Source organism: Podarcis raffonei, chromosome 16 (assembly GCF_027172205.1).
Source record: "Podarcis raffonei isolate rPodRaf1 chromosome 16, rPodRaf1.pri, whole genome shotgun sequence".
NCBI classification, from domain to species: Eukaryota; Metazoa; Chordata; class Lepidosauria; order Squamata; family Lacertidae; genus Podarcis; species Podarcis raffonei.
In genome coordinates, this window is record NC_070617.1 from 10049788 (window position 1) to 10071071 (window position 21284).

Consider the following 21284-nt stretch of genomic DNA (forward strand, 5'->3'; position numbering starts at 1 on the left):
TGCTCCAGAGAAGCGGACACGGAGCAATGGATCCAAATTACAAGAAAGAAGATTCCACCTAAACATTAGGAAGAACTTCCTGACAGTAAGAGCTGTTCGACAGTGGAATTTGCTGCCAAGGAGTGTGGTGGAGTCTCCTTCTTTGGAGGTCTTTAAGCAGAGGCTTGACAACCATATGTCAGGAGTGCTCTGATGGTGTTTCCTGCTTGGCAGGGGGTTGGACTCGATGGCCCTTGTGGTCTCTTCCAACTCTATGATTCTATGATTCTATGAAATAAACCTACCTGAATGAGTGCCGAAAAGGAAATAGGGAAAAAGTTTGGGTGAGCAGGTTGGCTTGAAAGGGGTCAGGCCCCTCTCAAAAAAAAAAAACACTCACACACATGCTATTTGTGTCAGCTCCAGTAACTCCTTTTTGTAGAGGAGTATGAGAACAGTTCGGGCCTAAGATAGATGCACAAGCTCTCCTCCCCAAACTGCCTCTCCCAGAGTTGCCCTGGAGGCAACCCTTGCTCGCCGTAGGTGATCAAGCGACAGGGTGCAAACCTCTCCTGGCAAACACCTTAAACTGTTTCTGATCCTCATCTCCCCGGTTGGTCCCTGCAGAGATCTGCCTCCTGACCCGCGGCCGGCGTACGGCCAGCGTACGTGCAGACACCTACTGCCGCCTCTACTCGCTCTCAGTGGACAACTTCAATGAAGTCTTGGAGGAATATCCCATGATGCGCCGGGCCTTCGAAACCGTCGCCATGGACCGACTGGACCGCATAGGTGAGACGTGTGGCTGGAGGCTATTGGTCACTTGGACCAACACACTGGCTAGGGCAGGGGTGGGGCCTCAGTCCCTTCTGGGCAGCCATCTGGAGGACACATGCCGGTGGAGGCTGGGGCAGAAGCAGGCAGAGTGATGGAAGTAAATTCTGCCATTTGTACAGTGGGTTGGTTTCTACAGACACTCACAAAACGCCTCTATCCTGAATCCAGACCAGCAAGACCAGAGCTCACAGGCACATCCCAATCAGGGAAGAACACTCACAGAGGGTGCGGAGCTGGGCTGGTGCTGGGGGTGGCCTGGGAGGAATCTCTAGGGAGCCCTAGAGACCAGCATTCAGCCTGAGGTTCTCCACTCCTGGCCTGGGGGCAGGGGGACTCTGGGGGGAAGTCAGAGGCACTGATTATGAAGCAAAAAACAAGCCTCCTGCTTATCTCTCCCTTTTTCTGCTCCCCCTCTCTCTCACACGCACACAAAAATACACACTCCCTCTTCACACTCACCTTCCCGTTTTTATTCATGAAAGCATGGCAGCCATTTGGGGCACTGTGATTTTGAATGATTTTGTGCCACAATTTCGCCCCCCGATAAAAGCGCTTTTTTCAGGCACAGTGCAAGATCGCAGCCCCCCAAAAGGGGGGCAATCGCGGCACGAAATCATACAAGAGATCATGGTACCCCAAAGGGCTGCCATGCTCCCGCAAGAAAAAAACAGATGTCCCAGTTTTTTTTCGGGATAGTTGAAAGATATGCCTCTTTCTGCCACACCAGTCTCGGTTCCTCTCTTTTTGCCTTCTCCTTCTCTCTCTCTGCTGCTCGCTTCGCTCTCACTCTCTTTTCGCCCCTTCTTTCTTACTCTCTGGGTTGCAGTTACAGGTAGGTAGCCGTGTTGGTCTACCGTAGTTGAGACAAAATAAAAAATTTCCTTCCAGTAGCTCCTTAGAGACCAGCTAAGTTTGTTATACCCTCTCTGGGTTGCATCCAGGTAATAATAATAATAATAATTTTTTATTTATATCCCGCCCTCCCCAGCCGAAGCCAGGCTCAGGGCGGCTAACAACAATAAAATAATACAACATTCTAAAATCATTTCAGTATAAAATTAATTCAAATCAAATTGATGGCAACCATTGGGCTAGAGTTCTGTGAAGATTGCCAAAGGAGGGAGTCAGGCTGTGCCCTAGCCAAAGGCCTGGTGGAACAGCTCTGTCTTGCAGGCCCTGCGGAAAGATGTCAAGTCCCACAGGGCCCTAGTCTCTTGTGACAGAGCGTTCCACCAGATCGGAGCCACAGCCGAAAAAGTCCTGGCTCTGGTTGAGGTCAGCCTAACCTCCCTGTGGCCCAGGATCTCCAAGATGTTTTTGTTTGAAGATCGTAAGTTCCTCTGTGGGACATACCAGGAGAGGTGGTCCCGTAGGTACGAGGGTCCTAAGCCCAACTCTGAGCAGACCCATTGAAACTAATGAACCTAACTTTGGTCCACTAATGGGCCTACTCTAAACAAGAGGCAGCCTTCGATTTCTGCCATCCTCTCGTTCCCTCATCCCCCTGCCCTTTGCCCACCAGCACGGAATTCACCCCAAGGTAGCTTGACCAAGCCTCTGGCACTGTGAAAAGAGGCTGTGTTTGCTTAAGGCCTAGCGTGGAAGCCCTTCCGCTGCTGTGCGTAGACATGATGATGATGATGATGATGCCCTTTGCTCAACCTCCGGTGTCTCTCCAGGTAAGAAGAACTCCATCCTGCTGCGCAAGCGGGCCGAACACAGCTCCAGCTCCGTCAACCAAGAGATCATCCAGCAGATCGTCAAGCACGACCAGGACATGGCGCACAACATCCAAGAGCTGCAGCCAGTGGTGGCCGGGCGCGAGCTGAGCGGCAAAGCCGTGATCTGGGAGCCCCTGGTGCACGCTCCGCTGCAGACCGCCGCCGCCACCACAAACGTCGCCATTGCCTTGACGCACCAGCAGAGCCTCGCGGCTCACATCTTCCTGCCCCCTTCTTCCGTCACCAGCCCTCTGTCCCCCGACGCTACCCTCTACCCTCGCCAGCCCCGGCGCTCCCAGCCCAGCTTGGGCGGCTCGCGTCCTTCCTCGGTCAGCTCGGGGGCGCAGTCCCACTTACAGACGCCGGCGGTTGGGTCCCCATCCTCCCCTATGGTCCAGTGCCCGTCACCCTTGGAAAGCACCGGCCCGCGTGGCGTTCCTCTCGGACCCCCCATCCCGCAGCCCATACAGAAAGCGGAAGCTGCCCCAAGCCAGCCTCAGCTCTCCAAGTCCCGCGGAGCCTCTGTCTCCACCTCGCTCCTGCAGCAGCCGGCGAGCGTTGCGGCCATCCCGCCCGGACGGACTCTCCACTACAGCCTCTCGCGGGCCACCGGCTCCCACATTTCCTTGTTTCTGCAGCCGCAGCAGCTGGTCAAACACCGCAGCACACAGGGCCTGTCAGCGGGCCGCCTCACCCAGGATGTTAGGCCGCTCTCGGCCTCCCAGCCTTCCTTGCCGAACCGGCTCACCCAGCCGGCGGACATGGGCCCCCCTCAGCAAGCCCGGAAGTCGGCCGGGAACCTGACGTACCGGTCGTCTCCTTCGGTCCCCGGGCTTCTAGCCAAGCCGGCCCCCGGCGCTGCCAGGCGTCCTGTTTCTCCCCAGCAGGCCGCTTCGGGGCCCAGCCAGTCCGGGAGCGGGCCCAGCACCCCGCAGTCGCCTGCCACCACGCCCCGCCACACAGCCGCCCCGTCCCGCAAAGGTTCTGTGGCATTCAGCCCCGACGTGGACACTGGGAAAGCGAAGCTCACGTCCAATATGTGATGCCGCAAGAGTCCAGGGCTGCACTTTCTGATGTCGGAAGGTCAGCCTGTAGGAAAGGCAAGCCTGGGCGGGTGCAGGGGCCAGGAGGCCCGTCCAGAGATAAGGAAATGGGTACTTGGGCAATTTGCCACCATCTTGGGGCAGGCTGTCCGCCTCGAACGTCGGCCTGATGGGTCTCTGAGCCATGACTGACTGGAGAGGGAGGGAGGGAGCTGTTCCCTCGAGGAAAGCCCAACGTCCCCACTGCCGCCATCTTAGCTCCTTGCCAAAAGGCACCCGCTGAGCCCCGTGCCGCACCTGCAGGGGGCAGGAAGCCAGGCCGCAAACCCCCTCAGCCACCCTTTGGTTGGGGACACATGTCCTTGAGCCTCATTTCTGCCCTGCCCACTTTGGACCTATTAGTGCCTCCACACACCCCATTTCCAGGCCTGCCCTTGACGGTGGGTTGTGTGGGCTTTGCCCCATATCGAAACCCCCACAGGGCCAGTAGGGCGAGGAGAGGCAGCAGAAGGGGTTCACTTTCAATAAAGCCTGGGCGCCCCGTTCCCTCAGCACAGCCTGTCTTTTTGAACGTGAAAGAAGAGGTGCGAAGGAGGCCGAACGACAGTCCCGGAAGTCTCCGGCCACACAAAATCTGCCTCCGACGTCCAGCGCTGGGCGGTGACAACATTGTGGACACTCGTGGATGAGTGCCGTACCCCCTTGTACCCTGTCTCTCCCCCTCCCTTGAGGGATATTTTTAACAAGGAGATATTTTATCTGGTCCTACTTCTCTTCCCCAACCTCCCCAAGCCCGTTCTCAATTTGTGCAATATGAGATCTCAAGGTGTCTTGTGAGAGTGTGTGTAGCTGTAGAAACCCCGGTTCCATGGGAGAGGGGAGGAAGGACACCCGTCCAAGTCCTTTGCCCCCCACATCTGTCCGTCTCTTCTGTCCTGGAGACAATGGGTTGGAAATCCGATTCTGATCTTGCTACTACTGCCATAAACTTAGGAGCTGGGCCAGGCGATAGGGAGCCCCCCCCTTATACACACCTATGAACCCCCGTGTCTTCTTCCCAACCGAACTGGTTCAGGGACCACTCACTTGAAGGTGCATCGAGGCCTACCTGGTAGGGCTGCACTGCAGACTTCCCCAGAGGAGTCTGCTTGGCATTTTGATCCCAGTTCCATCTGGGGAGGGTGGCCTTAGAAAGCACGTGCCCCCTCTGCTTCCGATTAACTACAGGTTCATCCATACTAATGTTAGAATCATAGAAATGTAGAATTGGAAGGGACCCCGAGGGTCATCTAGTCCAACCCCCTGCGATGCAGGAATCTCAACTAAAGCATCCACGACAGACGGCCATGTTGTAACGTATATAGGCAGTTTCTTGTGCCTCCGTCCATTCTCTGTCGTCTGTATGATGCTCTCCTTCAAATCACACTTTCCTTCCTTCAAAATCCCGATTCAGGGAGGGGGAAGTGTGATTTGGAGGAGCACCGACGATGGAGCATGAATGGGGGTCCAGGAAGCTGATGATCCACATTCAACAGCTGTAGGGAGGGCCCCAGAAACTTATTTACTTCTCCCTGGTTGCCTTTACTGTAGCTCTGTCACTTGATTGAAGGCACTTTTGCCTATCTGGTTTAGATGATTCACCGGTAAATTAATCAACAAAATCTGCACACATTGCCTGCATATCAACAAGGAAAAAAAATCATTCATATATACATACATATACATATGCGCACAGTATACAGTTGTATCCAAAGTTCTGTCAGCGCAATGATTTCTTTTTATGCAACAGAACATTCTCCCCCATGCCTCCCACCACAAATCTGTTCTATGGGGTTAACGTTAACCCAACCCTCTGGAGTAGATGTGGGGATAGCGTGGGTCACACACAGTGGGGAAGAACCATGGGGAGTTCTGTGCTAATAGAATGAGCATGAGTTAGAATTTGTCTCAAACTCCAATCTGTTAATCCGGGGCTGGAGAACCTGCCCTCCTGGTGTTGCCGGACTCCAACTCCCACAATCCCTGAGCGTTGGCTGTGCTGCCTGGAGCTGAAGGGAGATGGAGTCCTAGAATATCTGGAGGACCAGTGGCTGAGGACGGGGGGTACGGGGGTGTGGTCCGCCCTGGGTGTCATCACTGGGGTGTGTGTGACAAAACGAGTTTAAAAAATAATAAAAATTGGGCTCATGGAACTTTTTAGGAGTGACGTGGTGGCTTAGGCGCCTGTAGGTTCTGTGCTGCCTGAAACGGCAGCATGGGACTTATGTCTGCCTACTGCCTCTGCCTCAGCTGCCCTACAGCTGAGGTGGAGGCGGCGGAGAGGCGCCAAGCGTCAGAGAGGCTTGCCCCGCCCCCTGGGTGGATCGCCCCGCCCCCACACCAGGCACTCGAGTGACTAGCTATGCTGCTGTGGAGGACCACATACATTCCTGATCTCTGGGTTAATCGGATGAAATGATTTAAACGTTTCGGACTGAGTAAAGATTCTAATTCCATTTCACTACAGGCCTTCCCATTCTACACTCATACTCATATTAATATTATCTTAAAAGAGGCACTCCCCTTTTACTCTTCATGTCAGGAGGGAATACCTCTTCTAAAAAGCCAACTTCTGTGACCAGTACAGGTACTGTACCCAACTTTACACCTACTCACAGTAGACCCATACAGGGCGATTCACTTTCGTCCATCGGTTTTCAGTTGGGTCTTCTCTAAGAAGAATCCACCCTCTAGCAAACAAAGTAAGCTTTTACTATTCAAAGCTATTGTGTTAAAGAGGCAGATTTGTGCAGATTTAATTGATTTGTGCAGATTTGATGGATTTTTGCTATTTCTTTAATCAAGTGACAGCCCTACTTTGTTTTCCTTTTGGTTATTTTAAAAAGTATTTTTTAATTGAATTTTACTCATATAACCCGAATAACAAAATAGAATTTCATGAAACAAACACACAACCCTGCTTTGTTTTGTTTTTATGACACATGCATTTGTTGCAGTCGCTTTCCTAGAAGAAGATTGTGCTTTCCAGCTGCAAAATTTGCATCGAAATATCATTTACAGCGCAATTCTACTCTAGGTCCACTCAGAAGCAAGCTTTATTGAGCTCGTTGGGACTTACTCCCAGGTATGCGTGTATAGGATTGCAGCCTATTTTTTTTATATGCAGCTGATCAATTAATTCAGTTGATCAAAATATTTTAATTGATTAATACCATGTGTGTGAGTGTGTTTTCACATGGATGTATACCGATAATGAATTGTGAGTACAGAGGTGCAATTAAAGTGTGTTAAGGGGCATTTTATCTTCAGTTAGGGATCACGTGCCTGCATCCTTTCGGGGCACGTAATCAAGACTGGCCTCTTAACACACTTGAATCCTTGTTTTGTACACCTTGTCAGGAAGAGCAGCTATGGAGTCAGGACCTGCTCCCCCTTTAGTGCATGCTTATGGGCATTGTGCAATTATCGAAAAGCAACTAACAATTGAGGATACAGAGCAAAAGGGAAGGAGTTAATCCTGGATTAACTGAGCAAATGACTAAGGTGGTATGTCCTCCTGGTTTCTTTTGTATGCGATAACAGCTCCCACTTTGGACTCTTGCAGGAAGTGATGGTTACAGCTCTCCTTCAAGTCACATAGCCAGAGTCACAAGAGAATGTTTGGTTTGGGGTTTTAAAAAAATGCAGATTAACCAACAGGGCATTGGCTAGGATTATTATTAATTTTTGGGAGGGGGAATTCCCTCCTTCCACTACTGACTGCCATGCCCCCTGCAATTTTCTTGGGAGCAGTTTGTAGTGGGAATGTCTATCAGGAGTTGGATTTGGTGCTGACCTTTAAAGCCCTAAACGGCCTCGGCCCAGAATACCTGAAGGAACGTCTCCACCCCCATCGTTCAGCCCGGACACTGAGGTCCAGCTCTGGGGGCCTTCAGGTGGTTCCCTCACTGCGAGAAGTGAAGTTACAGGGAACCAGGCAGAGGGCTTTCTCAGTAGTGGCGCCCACCCTGTGGAACGCCCTCCCATCAGATGTCAAGGAAATAAACAACCACCTGACTTTTAGGAGACATCGGAAGGCAGCCCTGTTTAGGGAAGTTTTTAATGTTTGATTCTATTTTTAATATTCTGTTGGGAGCTGCCCAGAGTGGCTGGGGAGACCCAGCCAGATGGGAGGGGTATAAATAATAGATTATTATTATTATTATTATTATTATTATTATTATTATTATTATTCCTCCTTCCCCTGCCTTTGTGCATGGCAGGCCATTGAAGGACGAGGGATAAATATTTACACCTCTGTGCCCTAACCCACGCCCCGCAGGTTCCCTATTTGAAATGCCCATCACCAGCGATGAAGGGTCATAACAGGGTAGCAGAGCGCCCTTTCTTTATCTCCCTCCCTCCTTGTGCCTAACCACTGCCAGGGGTGGAAAGGAGCTCTGCTTGGGTCCAGGGCAGCCTTCCATCCTTCTAGAACTGCCTGGGTGCCACCCACATTTATTCCTTCTTATGTGAGGGCCAGTAAGCCCACAGTCTCTCTCCAGGAACCAGTAATCTGTGACGTGCAATCAGTACGTGAAAAGGTGTTGCTTTCAGATCCAGCCATGTTATCAATTCAGGGTAGAGTAGCTCCTCAGGAGCCTTGTAGATTTCTCCCTCCTGACCCGCCCTACATCCTCAACCAGTTCTGCCGCTGTGCTGTCAAACGCTTTTCTAGAGCAGGAATGGGGTAGGGGATCAGTGTCGCTCAATTATCTTTCCCAGGAGGGGAAAATTAGAGGGAGGGTGATCTCTGATGCAATCTTCAACAGGACCAAACCCCTCGCTGCCCGCTTGCTGCTAGACTAGAAGCACACACCATAAAGGTACTAGGCCCAGGGCAAGAAACCCTTGGTTGTTCCATTGTTCCTCCTACTGAATTGTGGAGGGGGCCCTACCATTGGGCAACGTGAGATGGCAGCCTCAGGCGGCAGGTACTAGGGAGCAGCAGCAAAGCATCGGACAGAATTGTGTGCGTTGCACACGGCTTGATCCATGCCCTCTCAGCTACTCTGATGCCTGCAGATTGTGGGTTCTCGATTCAGGATTCTACATGTGGAATTCGCTGTGGGAGGGGCCGCCATGTCCTTTGCTACATGCATCAAAACGTATTGGGCAGACCACACTGGGTTAAGATGTTGGGGGAGTAGGTAGGCTATCTTAAGGGATGGCAGAGGCTTCCAAAGGGAAGGGGAAATGCCAATTATGGCTTTATTCATCCTATGTCCGGAACAGAAATCAAACCAGATTCACATTTACTGATGTTACTTTCCATCCACAAAAAGACGCAGGGTTGATTACGTCCCCGTCTCCCCCCGCGTTGTGTTTCCTTTGCATTACAATGAGTGGGATGGAATAATGTAACGACAACATAATTCACTGTATTTTTTGTTCTATAAGACGCACTTCCCCCTCCTAAAAAGTAAGGGGAAATGTGTGTGCGTCTTATGGAGCGAATGCAGGCGGGAGGCTCTGCTCAGCGCTCCCTTTAAAGAGCCGCGTGGAGTGGGGGGGGGCTCTTGGGGGCTGTCCTGGCTTCTGCCTTAGCAGCGCGCAGCCTCTTGCGGGCAGGGGGAGTCTTCATCCCGCTGCCCTGAAGAGGCTTTGCGTGGCTGTCCCAGAAGCCAGAACAGCAAGAGGCTATCCCAGAAGCCAGATCCCTCTTGCTGTTGTGGCTTCTGGGATTCAGAATATTTTTTTTTCTTGTTTTCCTCCTCCAAAAACTAGGCGTGTCTAATGGTCTGGTGCGTCTTATAGAGCGAAAAATACGGTGCGTAGCAAATTACGTAAGTTACATCACTTCACCATAGCAAGGCAGAGAATGTTGTTTTGGAGGAAGGTGAACTGCAGTGGAATGGAAAGAGCGCTGCATGCAGCAGATACAGGGCAGCGCAGGCAATTATGCCTCCTTACACCCCTGACCAGCTTAGTCCCTTACAGGACATCCCCACGAGAAGCTTGTCAGAGGGAACAACCAGTACTGCCTTCTTGATCCTGCTCTCCTTTCCTGCCTCCCATCCCACAACGCCCCCCTCTGGCAGGAGCCACCCAGTCTGATCACGTAGGTTCAAAAACATTCCAGAATTTCTTCTTGTTTACACTCGAATTGGGTTAGAGCCATCCGTAGAGCTGCTGTTCCCATAGCCATGAAGCTGGGGGGGGGGAGAGAAAGGAAGGGAGGTGTTCTCCACCCCCACCCCCTTTCCTCCCAGTGGCCCCTGTGTGGCCGAGCCATGGCTGTGTCCTCACTGGGGCCTGCTTCTCCTATTTTTCTAGTCCCACTGCCAAGCGCAAAGACTATCTTTTGGGGGCAGGAGATTTTAGGCAGTGTTATGATTGGTGGAGAAGGCAGGCGTGCTAATTGAAACTGCAGATTTGTTGCATCGAAAGATCCATGGGAGTTCATGCATACACACATGCACAGATTCTTCTCAGCGGGGTCTCTATACTCCCTCTGTGCTGGTGTGTGTGTGTGTGTGTGTGTGTGTACGCGCAAACACATATCAAAAGGAGATCTTCCTACCCTAGGAACACGCTAGCGTCTCTGGAGAGATCCAGGATATAGGGATCCCAGTGTCAAGACACAGCCAGTAGGACACCGCTACAAGCGTGGTTGTGTGTGCGCATGTGTGAAAGAGTCTCTGTAGTGTGTGTGTGTGTGTGTGTGTGGGCATACAAGCAGGTGTGAACGTGCGTGCAATCTAGTCACCAAAGACCATGAACCATCACCTTTGCACTCGGCGTTGCTCAGTGTACGGCGCTTGTAGATTTCATATCACCGGGTGGGGGGCGGATTTTAAAAAGCTGTGCTCTCTTCTTCTTTTTGTAAAATAAAAATAAAAAATTAATTTTGTTTCGTTTCGGACGTTGTACCTAACGGATTTCGGTAATAAAGAGAGACTTGGAGCTGGTTTTGTCATTTGGTAATAGCAACGGCTGGGGCCAATTGCCCAGCCATATGGACCTAGTGGAACGGTGGGCTGCACAGTGGATTTGTTGCAAACTTGAAGGGTTATTCACATATTAATCTTATTTCTTTGCTAATTGCTTCCCATGAAAATATCCCAAAGCAAACAGGTTGTTGTTTTTTTAAAAAGTCAGCCATTTAAGTGATCTCAAATCCAGTACAGATACAGCTGGAGATAAAAGGCATGTCGAAAGAGGAAGCTGTTTAACAGGCAACAAAAAGACAATCGTCGGTGCCCATCTGACAAGAAGGAGCTCCAAAGGGAAGAGGCCACCACATTAAAGGCGCAATTCCTACATGATAGGGAATGGGCCTTTGGAGGAGGAGGAGTAATTAAATTCAGTTACATAACAACATAGGAAGTTGCCTTGTACAGAACCTGACAATTCACCTGTATAGTGGTAAGGTAAAGGTAAAGGGACCCCTGACCATTAGGTCCAGTCGTGAATGACTCTGGGGGTTGCAGCACTCATCTCACTTTATTGGCCAAGGGAGCCGGCGTACAGCTTCCGGGTCATGTGGGCAGCATGACTAAGTCACTTCTGGTGAACCAGAGCAGCGCACGGAAACGCCATTTACCTTCCCGCCGGAGCGGTACCTATTTATCTACTTGCACTTTGATGTGCTTTCAAACTGCTAGGTTGGCAGGAGCAGGGACCGAGAAACAGGAGCTCACCCCGTCGCGGGGACCTTCTGATCGGCAAGCCCTAGGCTCCGTGGTTTAACCCACAGCGCCACCCGCGTCCCTTTGTACAGTGGTACCTCAGGTTAAATACTTAATTCGTTCTGGAGGTCCATTCTTAACCTGAAACTGTTCTTAACCTGAAGCACCACTTTAGCTAATGGGGGCCTCCTGCTGCCGCCACGCCGCCGGAGCACGATTTCTGTTCTTATCCTGCAGCAAATTTCTTAAGCTGAAGCACTATTTCTGGGTTAGTGGAGTCTGTAACCGTAAGCGTATGTTACCTGAAGTGTATGTAACCCGAGGTACCACTGTATTGTCTACTCTACACCAATAGTCTTCAATCTTTTTAGACCCAGGACCCACTTGTAATCCAAATGCGATTTGGGGACCCACTTCTTAATCTTTTATCACATATTTGCTGGGTGGCGGTGCTCCTGTTACGACCCACCTCGGACCAGGTCGTGACCCACTAGCGGGCCTGTCCCGCCAGCTGAAGATCAGTGGCAGCAGCTCTCCAGGACCAGTGTGGTGTAGTGGCTAAGAATGGTGGACTCCTAATCTGGTGAACCGGGTTCGCTTCCCCGCTCCTCCACATGCAGCTGCTGGGTGACCTTGGGCCAGTCACACTTCTCTGAAGTCTCTCAGCCCCACTCACCTCACAGAGTGTTTGTTGTGGGGGAGGAAGGGAAAGGAGAATGTTAGCCGCTTTGAGACTCCTTAAAGGGAGTGAAAGGCGGGATATCAAATCCAAACTCCTCTTCTTCTTCTTCTTCTTCTTCTTCTTCTTCTTCTTCTTCTTCTTCTTCTCCCCTGTGTGAGTGCCTGAGGGCCCTGCTCCTTCCTGCCACTTACCATCTGGCCTGGGGCGGGGCCTGAAGCCTCATAAGGACTGTGTGGTGCTTGCTGCCTGCTGCCCAGGAGGACTCCCCTGTGTGAGTGCCTGAGGGCCCTGCTCTTGCCACTTACCACCTGGCCCAGGGCAGGGCCTGACAGGCCTCACCAGGACAGTTGTTACTGCCAGGGGGGCACAGAGTGTTTTTAGAGTGGTTTTAAAATGTTTTAAAAATTTTTCTTTTGGATTTTTTGTATGTGGCGGGTGGGGGTGGGATGGATGTTTGGTTGGGCTTGGGGAATTTTTTTATTTTTATTTTGATGTTTTTGTAATTTTTACATTATTATTTTTTTGTTTGTATTGTTTTATTGGTTTTGTTTGTTTGTTTAAGGTGTTATTTTGTTCTTAGGGGGAGGGGTCAGGGCTGCCGGGGAGTGGGCCCCAGCCCACAAAATGGCTGGGGCATGTTCCACAGGGGGGGATGCACTGGGGCAACCGATCTCAGTGATCACGGGTAGGAGGAGGAGTTACGCTAAGACTAGACCACGTCATTACAGAGGGGGCAGGTTTAGTCGTTGTCTGAGGACTATTCCTGCCTCCGGGTCTGGTCCTGACCGGATGGATACTAGAATCAGCAAGGGATACCCACATGACCTGAAGGTGCTGCTGTGCAGTGCCAGGTCAATGATTCATAAGACCACTGCCATCCATGACTTGATCATGGATGGAGGACTTGACCTGGCATGTGTAACAGAGACTTGGTTGGATGAAGCAGATGGGCCTGTCCTTGCCGCTGCTTGTCCACCAGGTTTCTCTTACGCACAGCAACCCAGGTCATGTGGGCGGGGAGGGGGGGTTGCAGTGATTTTTAGGAAGTCATTAGTTTGCACCAGGCGTCCTATTGGGAAGACCCAGTTTTCCGAGTGCATGTTCTGGAAGTTGGGCAATAGGGGCAGTACAGGATTCCTTTTGGTGTACCGACCTCCCCGCTGCACCAAGGATTCCCTGCCCGAGCTGCTTCAGGTCGTGGCGGATGTTCTCCTGGAGACACCTAGCTTGGTCGTCCTAGGGGATTTTAACATCCATGCCGACACGACCTTACAAGGGGCCGCTCGGGACTTCGTGGAAAGCATGGCCTCCATGGGGCTGTCCCTGAATAAGTCTGGCCCAACCCATAGCCGCGGACATGCCTTGGACCTGGTGTTTACCTCTATGGATGTTGGTGATCTGACACTAAGTAAAAGCGAAACGAAAGAAGTGCCATGGTCAGATCACTTCCTGGTGCAACTGGACTTCTCTGCGACCCATCCCCTCTGCAGGGAGGTGGGACCAATTCGGATGGTCCGCCCCTCCCACTTAATGGATCCAAATGGTTTCCAGAGAGTGGTAGGGGATGCTTTATCCCATGTTGATGGCCTTTCAGCTGATTCCCTGGTGGCCCGCTGGAATGCGGAGTTAACCAGGGCTATTGACTGTTTGGCTCCGAAGCGCCCTCTCCGATTGCATGGAGCCCGGACAGCCCCGTGGTTTTCCACGGATCTGAGGGCAATGAAACAATCGTTGAGACGGCTAGAGCGCCGGTGGCGGATAACTCATTCCGAATCTGACCGGACACAGGTTCGAGCTCAACGTCGAGCCTACCAAGTGGCGATAGCGACGGCGAAGAAGAATTTCTTCACCGCCTCTATTGCATCTGCAGAAAACAGCAGCAGGAGACTTTTTCAGGTGGTTCACAATTTAGCGGAACCACCTGCAACATCGGGGCCCAGTATGGGCCACATGTTCTCCTGCAATGATTTTGCAAAGTTTTTTGCAGATAAAATCGCTCAGATTCGGGAAGAAGTAGACTCCACCGTGGGAGCAGGGCCGGGGCGGGAGAGTGCTAGAGTTCTGTCTAGTCAAGTTGAGTGGGATCAATTCCAATCTGTTACCTCCGAGGATGTGGACAGGCTGCTTGGACGAGTGAGACCAACCACCTGTCTCCTGGATCCTTGCCCATCCTGGCTTATAAAAGCTAGCCGGGAAGGACTGGGCGATGGGCTTCGTGGGGTGGTGAATGCTTCCCTCCGTGAGGGAGCCTTCCCAGACCCGCTGAAAGAGGCGGTTATTAAACCGCTTCTTAAAAAACCATCTTTAGATGCGGCCACGATGGCCAACTATCGCCCAGTCTCAAATCTTCCATTCTTGGGCAAGGTGATTGAGCGAGCGGTTGCCGAACAACTCCAGGCACGCCTGGAAGAAGCGGACCATTTGGATCCCTTCCAGTCGGGATTCAGGCCTCATCATGGGACTGAAACTGCCTTGGTCGCACTGGTTGATGATCTCCGGCGGGCTAGAGACAAAGGTGAGAGCTGTTTCCTAGTTCTGCTGGATCTCTCAGCGGCGTTTGATACCATCGACCATAACATCCTTCTGGACCGTCTTGAGGGGCTGGGAGCTGGGGGCACTGTCATGCAGTGGTTCCGCTCCTTCCTCCTGGGCCATGTTCAGAAAGTGGTGGTGGGGGATGAGTGTTCAGACCCCTGGGCTCTCACTTGTGGGGTGCCTCAGGGTTCTGTCCTCTCCCCCATGCTTTTCAACATTTACATGCAGCCGCTGGGAGAGATCATCAGGAGGTTTGGGCTGGGTGTTCATCAGTATGCGGATGATACCCAGCTCTACCTCTCTTTTAAATCAGAACCAGTGAGGGCGGTGAAGGTCCTGTGTGAGTGTCTGGAGGCGGTTGGAGGATGGATGGCGGCTAACAGATTGAGGTTGAATCCTGACAAGACAGAAGTACTGTTTTTGGGGGACAGGAGGCGGGCAGGTGTGGAGGATTCCCTGGTCCTGAATGGGGTAACTGTGCCCCTGAAGGACCAGGTGCGCAGCCTGGGAGTCATTTTGGACTCACAGCTGTCCATGGAGGCACAGGTCAAATCTGTGTCCAGGGCAGCTGTTTACCAGCTCCATCTGGTACGTAGGCTGAGACCCTATCTGCCTGCGGACTGTCTCGCCAGAGTGGTGCATGCTCTGGTTATCTCCCGCTTGGATTACTGCAATGCGCTCTACGTGGGGCTACCTTTGAAGGTGACTCGGAAACTACAACTAATCCAGAATGCAGCAGCCAGACTGGTGACTGGGGGCGGCCGCCGAGACCATATAACACCGGTCTTGAAAGACCTACATTGGCTCCCAGTACGTTTCCGAGCACAATTCAAAGTGTTGGTGCTGACCTTTAAAGCCCTAAATGGCCTCGGTCCAGTATACCTGAAGGAGCGTCTCCACCCCCATCATTCTGCCCGGACGCTGAGGTCTAGCGCCGAGGGCCTTCTGGCGGTTCCCTCATTGCGAGAAGCAAAGCTACAGGGAACCAGGCAGAGGGCCTTCTCGGTAGTGGCGCCCGCCCTGTGGAATGCCCTTCCAGCAGATGTCAAAGAGATAAACAACTACCTGACATTCAGAAGACATCTTAAGGCAGCCCTGTTCAGGGAAGTTTTTAACGTGTGATATTTTACTGTATTTTTTGTTTTTATGGAAGCCGCCCAGAGTGGCTGGGGAGGCCCAGCCAGATGGGCAGGGTATAAATAATAAATTATTATTATTATTATTATTATTATTATTATTATTATTATTATTCTTCAAGGCTATCAGTCATTGCTGGCCACAATGGTTCTGCTCTGCTTTGCCTCCATGCCCAGAGGTGGGAATGCTTATAAATACCAGTTTCTGGGGACCACAGGAAGTTGAGAGGGCTCCTTGCACTCAGGTCCTGCTGGCCCGTTTCTCACAGTGTGGAGCCAGTGAGAGCCAGTGTGGTGTAGTGGTTAAGAGCGGTGGATTTGTAATCTGGTGAACCGGGTTCGCTTCCCCGCTCCTCCACACGCAGCTGCTGGGTGACCTTGGGCCAGTCACACTTCTCTGAAGTTTCTCAGCCCCACTCACCTCACAGAGTGTTTGTTGTGGGGGAGGAAGGGAAAGGAGAATGTTAGCTGCCTTGAGACTCCTTTGATAAAGCGGGATATCAAATCCAAACTCTTCTTCTTCTTCTTCACAGGCATCTGGTTGACCCCTGTGAGAGCAGGATCCTGGATCAGGCAGGCCTTTGGCCTGATCCAGCAGATCTCTAAGAATTATGGAGGAACAGAAGGGTGGGAAATCCTCTCAAAGTCCAAACTAAGAGAAGGCCGCAACAAAGAGACTCCGGTTTGCAAATGAGAATGCAAAACATCGTTCTCTGTGTTTTCCCACTTCTGTTGGTCACACAAGCAAACCGGGTCTCTCTGCTTTCTCCTAGCTGGATTATCATTTTAAATCCATATTGTATTCCTCTCTCTCTCTCTCTCTCTCTCTCTCTCTCTCTCTCTCTCTCTCTATCCAGGGCTAAATAGTGATGTGGTTGCGGACGTGGCAATCTTTCCTGATTAAGGTTTGGACTTCCAGCTTTAGGTAGATTATAAATCAAGGTCGGGGAAATGAAGAAAGAGGACAGCAAGCTTGAGGTCAGCTAACAGCCCCCCACACCCTCATTTTCAAGGATCAGGGCTCAGCCTCTTCAGGTATCCCCTGGGTCCCACACCTAAGCAAGGGGTCCACTGCTGACCCCCAGCCTGCTGCCCCATAAGTTGCCCCCAACTGCCCTCGCTTGTACTTGCAACCAGTTCAGGAGTGGCACCAGTTGTCAGCCTCCTCCGCTGCCACCTTAGTTGCAACGTTTCCCCTTGGAGAACTCAGCAAAAGAAGCAGATGATGGAAAAACTGGTATTCGATGACTCCGTCTATTGTGGGCTCTGGCTCCCCCTACTGTTGGACTCCTCGCCTTCTGCCCTACCAGCCACCAGCGGTAAATACTGTATTTTTTGCTCTATAAGACTCACTTTTTCCCTCCTAAAAAGTAAGGGGAAATGTGTGTGCGTCTTATGGAGCGAATGCAGGCTGCTCAGCTATCACAGAAGCCAGAACAGCAAGAGGGATTGCTGGTTTCACTGCGCAGCGATCCCTCTTGCTGTTCTGGCTTCTGAGAGTCAGAATATTTTTTTTCTTGTTTTCCTCCTCCAAAAACTAGGTGCGTCTTGTGGTCTGGTGCGTCTTATAGAGCAAAAAATACGGTACACCTCCTCTCTGCCGTTCAATTCATTTACATAAATATTAGTAATCTCCACTAGGTGGCACTGTACTGGAAAGCCAGCAGACTGACCTGTTATTGGCTCTCGATCTGCCTGTCATTGGCTCTGGCTCCGCCCATCCCTAGACCTCCCTGCTTTCTGCCCTACCAGACTCAATGAACACCAGCCATCACTTGGCTTTGCTTCTCCTCCCCGAGCAGCAACAAGTAGACTCGACTTGCTCTTTCTGGGCAGTGAACTGATTGGGCCCAGAGATAGAGAGAGAGAGCTTAAGGAGAAGACATAGCTGTCAACCGTCCCTTATTTGGCGGGAAAGTCCCTTATCCCAGCGCCGTGTCCCGCTGCTGTCCCTTATTGATGATGTCCCTTAAATTTCATGGGTTTCAAAGGAAGCAGCTCCTCTCCCTCCCTCCCTGCCAGCCACGGTGGAGGGGGGGCTCCAACTGTGTTGCTTGGCTGCGTTGCTCACCCAATAAGGAGTCTAAGAATGACTGGCGGGGTGGAGCTTGCATGCCTTGTGCCGATCAAATTGGCTGCGTTGCCTGGGGACTCGCCTTTGCTCAGCGCTTCACAGCGGAGAGGTGACGGTGGTTTTCCTTGCTGCATCCCTTTTGCCGGGTTGCTGCGCTGTGGGAACCACCGCTTGAGGTTTTGTTTGGCTGCTGGCTGGGCTTTCTGCCTTTGGCTTGGAGGGGCTCAGAAGCTGAACATACCTGTGCACTGAAAATCCCTTATTTTGGCTGCTGATCCCTTATTTCCGAGGCTGCTGCTCCCTTATTTTCAAATCTGTAAGTTGCCAGCTATGGGAGAAGACCAACCAATGGCATCTCTGCCCAAAGGCCCTCCAAAATCCAGAGCAGACGATGCAATCAGTAGCTTGCATGAGAGGGAGGGAAACCAGTGGTGGCTAGTCCATCAGGGTGAATGGGAGAACTGCCCCACCAACCTCAATCTGCCTCCACCCGCTTGCCTTCTTATTCGCTGTTGACCACTGCCCCATATGGCAAGCTGTGACACTGCAGCTTCTCAGGAGATAACATTCTGGACTGACTCCGCTCCTCTGCACTGGCCACGGGCTGTTAGGAAGGAGCGTTAAGCATAGGGTTACCAGATGTTCCCGGGGACAGTCCCCAGATTTGCAAATCTGTCCACAGTCAAATTCCGTCCCCAGAATGTCCCCAGATTTGCAAATCTGCCCCCCGGGAAACATGGCAGCGGCAGCCTCAGCAGCCCGGAGCCAGCCTGGTAGTGCACTTGACTCTGGATGGCTTCAAGAGCTGCTCGCTGCCCGCCATTTTTTCTTGTCGGAACTTCCAGCGAGGAAAAATGGCGGGCGCCATGGCAGCGAGCAGCTCCTGAAGCCAGCCAGAGCTGTCGCCACTGCCGGAGGGAAACAGGGGATGTCCGGCGGTACAGATCTCCTGCCCCCTGCCCCCTTTGTTTTGACTGATTGGGGGAGGCTCTGGAGTTGCAGGTGGGCACCTGTTGCCCAGTTTTAAAAGAACTCTGCGCATTTATGTTTCACAGGGTGCAAAAGAAGGGCTTTGCACCTTGCCTGGCAGAGAAACCGTGCGCCTTGCGCCCCTCCTGGGCAACAGCCACCCACCCCCGACTCCTGAGCTTCCCCCCATCTGTCAAAACAAAGAGGGAAGCGGGCAGGAGATCGGGGGAGGCTCGGGAGTCACAAGCGCATGGCGCGCCGTTGCCCAGTTTTTAAAAAACTGCACTTTTATGTTTCACAGGGTGCGAAGGAAGGGCTTTGCACCTTTATACAAAATGCATGTGTGCTTGGGCCCAGGGTCTTTTGCCTCACCATCCCCACTACTGACTCCCTGTTGCTACTCAGCTTCAAAAAAATAAAAAAAAAGTGTCCCCAGATTCATTGAAAAAAATCTGGTGATTTAAGAAGGCTTCCTGTCTCAGGGACGGTTTGCTCTGGTGTCTGGTCTTGCTCACCAGCCCTAACTTCCTGGCTCATTCTAGACTCCTACCAGTGGTTAGATGGTTCATTAGGGCAAGTGGGGCACTCGGCCAGCTCCCACCCGCCTGCCTCCTGACTTGGATCCTGCCTGCCATCTTTCTCCTTCTTCTGCCAAGTCTGAGTGTTGCTTTGTGTAGAACTCAGCAGGGAGGAAGTGGGGACAAAATCAGCATTATTTGGCTTTGGCGCCACCTGCTGTTGGGCTCCCTGCCTTCTGCCCTACCAGATGCAATAGGCCCGGATTGCTATGCCAATGAACCAGCCTTCTTAATGTCACACCAGGAAGCGGGGCTTGAAGGGCAAGCTGGAAGGCAGGACAAACCAGGACGGTGGAGTTGGCCAGCACTCAAGAAGACCACGTTGCTCAGGCCAGACTCGGCTGCAACAGGCAGCCTTTCATACACCTTCCTGCCCAGAAGTAGCCAATAGCCATCCTCAGTGGGTAGAGTCATTCCAGGGCCCAAAGGTATTTTGCCAAGAAGAGCATGGCCTACAGTTCAGTGGCTGGACGCCTGGGGGAGCTATTTACAAACTGAGCAGCTCCTATCAGGTCCCATTTATTAAAAGGAATTTGACCCTCCAGGTACGTGAAGTCATATGAGATAGAAGCTGGGCTGGGATACGTGGAGAGAGTGGGGTATTTCCCAAGGCTCTCTTGGCACCAGGCCTGCCTGGTGTGGCTCTGTTTACTTGTGCAGGGATCAGCAGCGATTAAAGGGCTTCTTTTTAATTTGATTAGGTCAGATTAACAGAGAATCTGAGCTGATGATGAGGGGCGGGGGGGGGGGGCGGGGGGCAGGGAGGGGCAGGCTAGGCTGACCAACCTTCCCCAAGTCACCCATGAGCTTGCAGTTCTCAAAAAAAAAAGAGAGCAAAGGAAGCCCAGCCAATCAGGGAACACACTCCACCCAAAGCAACTCCTGAGGTTGCAGTTCTAAAAAATGACTGGGGTCTGCCTTTCCTTTGTCCCTTGTCTAGCTCAAAGCCCTAAACGGCCTCGGTCCAGTATACCTGAAGGAGCGTCTCCACCCCTATCGTTCTGCCCGGACACTGAGGTCCAGCGCCAAGAGCCTTCTGGCAGTTCCCTCACTGCAAGAGGCCAAGTTACAGGGAAGCAGGCAGAGGGCCTTTTCGGTAGTGGCACCCGCCCTGTGGAACGCCCTCCCACCAGATGTCAAAGAGAACAACAACTACCAGACTTTTAGAAGACATCTGAAGGCAGCCCTGTTTAGGGAAGCTTTTAATGTTTGATGTATTACGGTATTTTAATATTTTGTTGGAAGCCGCCCAGAGTGGCTGGGGAAGCCCAGGCTGATGGGCGGGGTATAAATAATAAATTATTGTTGTTATTGTTATTATTATTTTCATTGGCTCTGGCACCACCTGCTGTTGGGCTCCCTGCCTTTTGCCCTACCAGTTCAGATGGGCAATAGCTGCCACTGTTCTCCTGCTCTTGCATGCATTTGCGTGGAATCAGATCACAGAACTGTATTTGGAAGGGACCACGAAGATCATCTTCTAGGACAACCCCGCATCTTCTAGTACAATGCCGCAATCTTTCGCCCAGCATGGGGCTCAAACCCACGACCCTGAGATTAAGAGTCTCGTGGCTCAACCGACTGAGCTATCCCAGGGACTTGTAACGGAGCCTACAACGCCCCTCCTTTTCTGAGTGGGAGCCAACAATGCTTTTTCCATCTGCACAAGCTCACATAGACACAGAGAGAGGCCCGGAGTTGGTGGTAGTCCCAACCAAACACTGGGAGGCCACCACTGGTTGGAGGGAAGGATTAATGGGTGCGCTTCTGGGATTGATTAAAGAAGGTTTAGATGGGATTACGGGATCATGGCAGATCAGGGACAGATTGGCAATCAGGGAAGGAAGGGCGGGGAGAGAGAGACTTTGTCTCCTGCTTCCCTGTGCAGAAAGGTCAGGCGAAGCATCTCTTGAAAGAGGAGAGAATGCTTGACCATGAGGGACTGGAAGAGGGTGGGTGTTTGTTTGTTTATGGGTGTATGTTTGCCAGGTTGGCCTCGAAGAGGATTTCCGTATGACTTTATCCTAACAGACCATTTTGCATAATACACAGCACATTTT

General features: G+C 51.9%; 1 protein-coding gene across 1 annotated transcript in view; it reads left to right on the forward strand.

The window, feature by feature from the left end:
- HCN3 (hyperpolarization activated cyclic nucleotide gated potassium channel 3) overlaps nucleotides 1-10525 on the forward strand; it is a 32017-nt gene extending 21492 nt beyond the window's left edge. The window contains exons 7-8 of the mRNA XM_053368919.1: nucleotides 607-771; nucleotides 2496-10525. Of these exons, the coding sequence (XP_053224894.1) occupies nucleotides 607-771; nucleotides 2496-3580 (1250 nt within the window). The 3' untranslated portion in view covers nucleotides 3581-10525. The remainder of the gene's footprint in view (nucleotides 1-606; nucleotides 772-2495) is intronic.
- Nucleotides 10526-21284: the final 10759 nt, after the last annotated feature.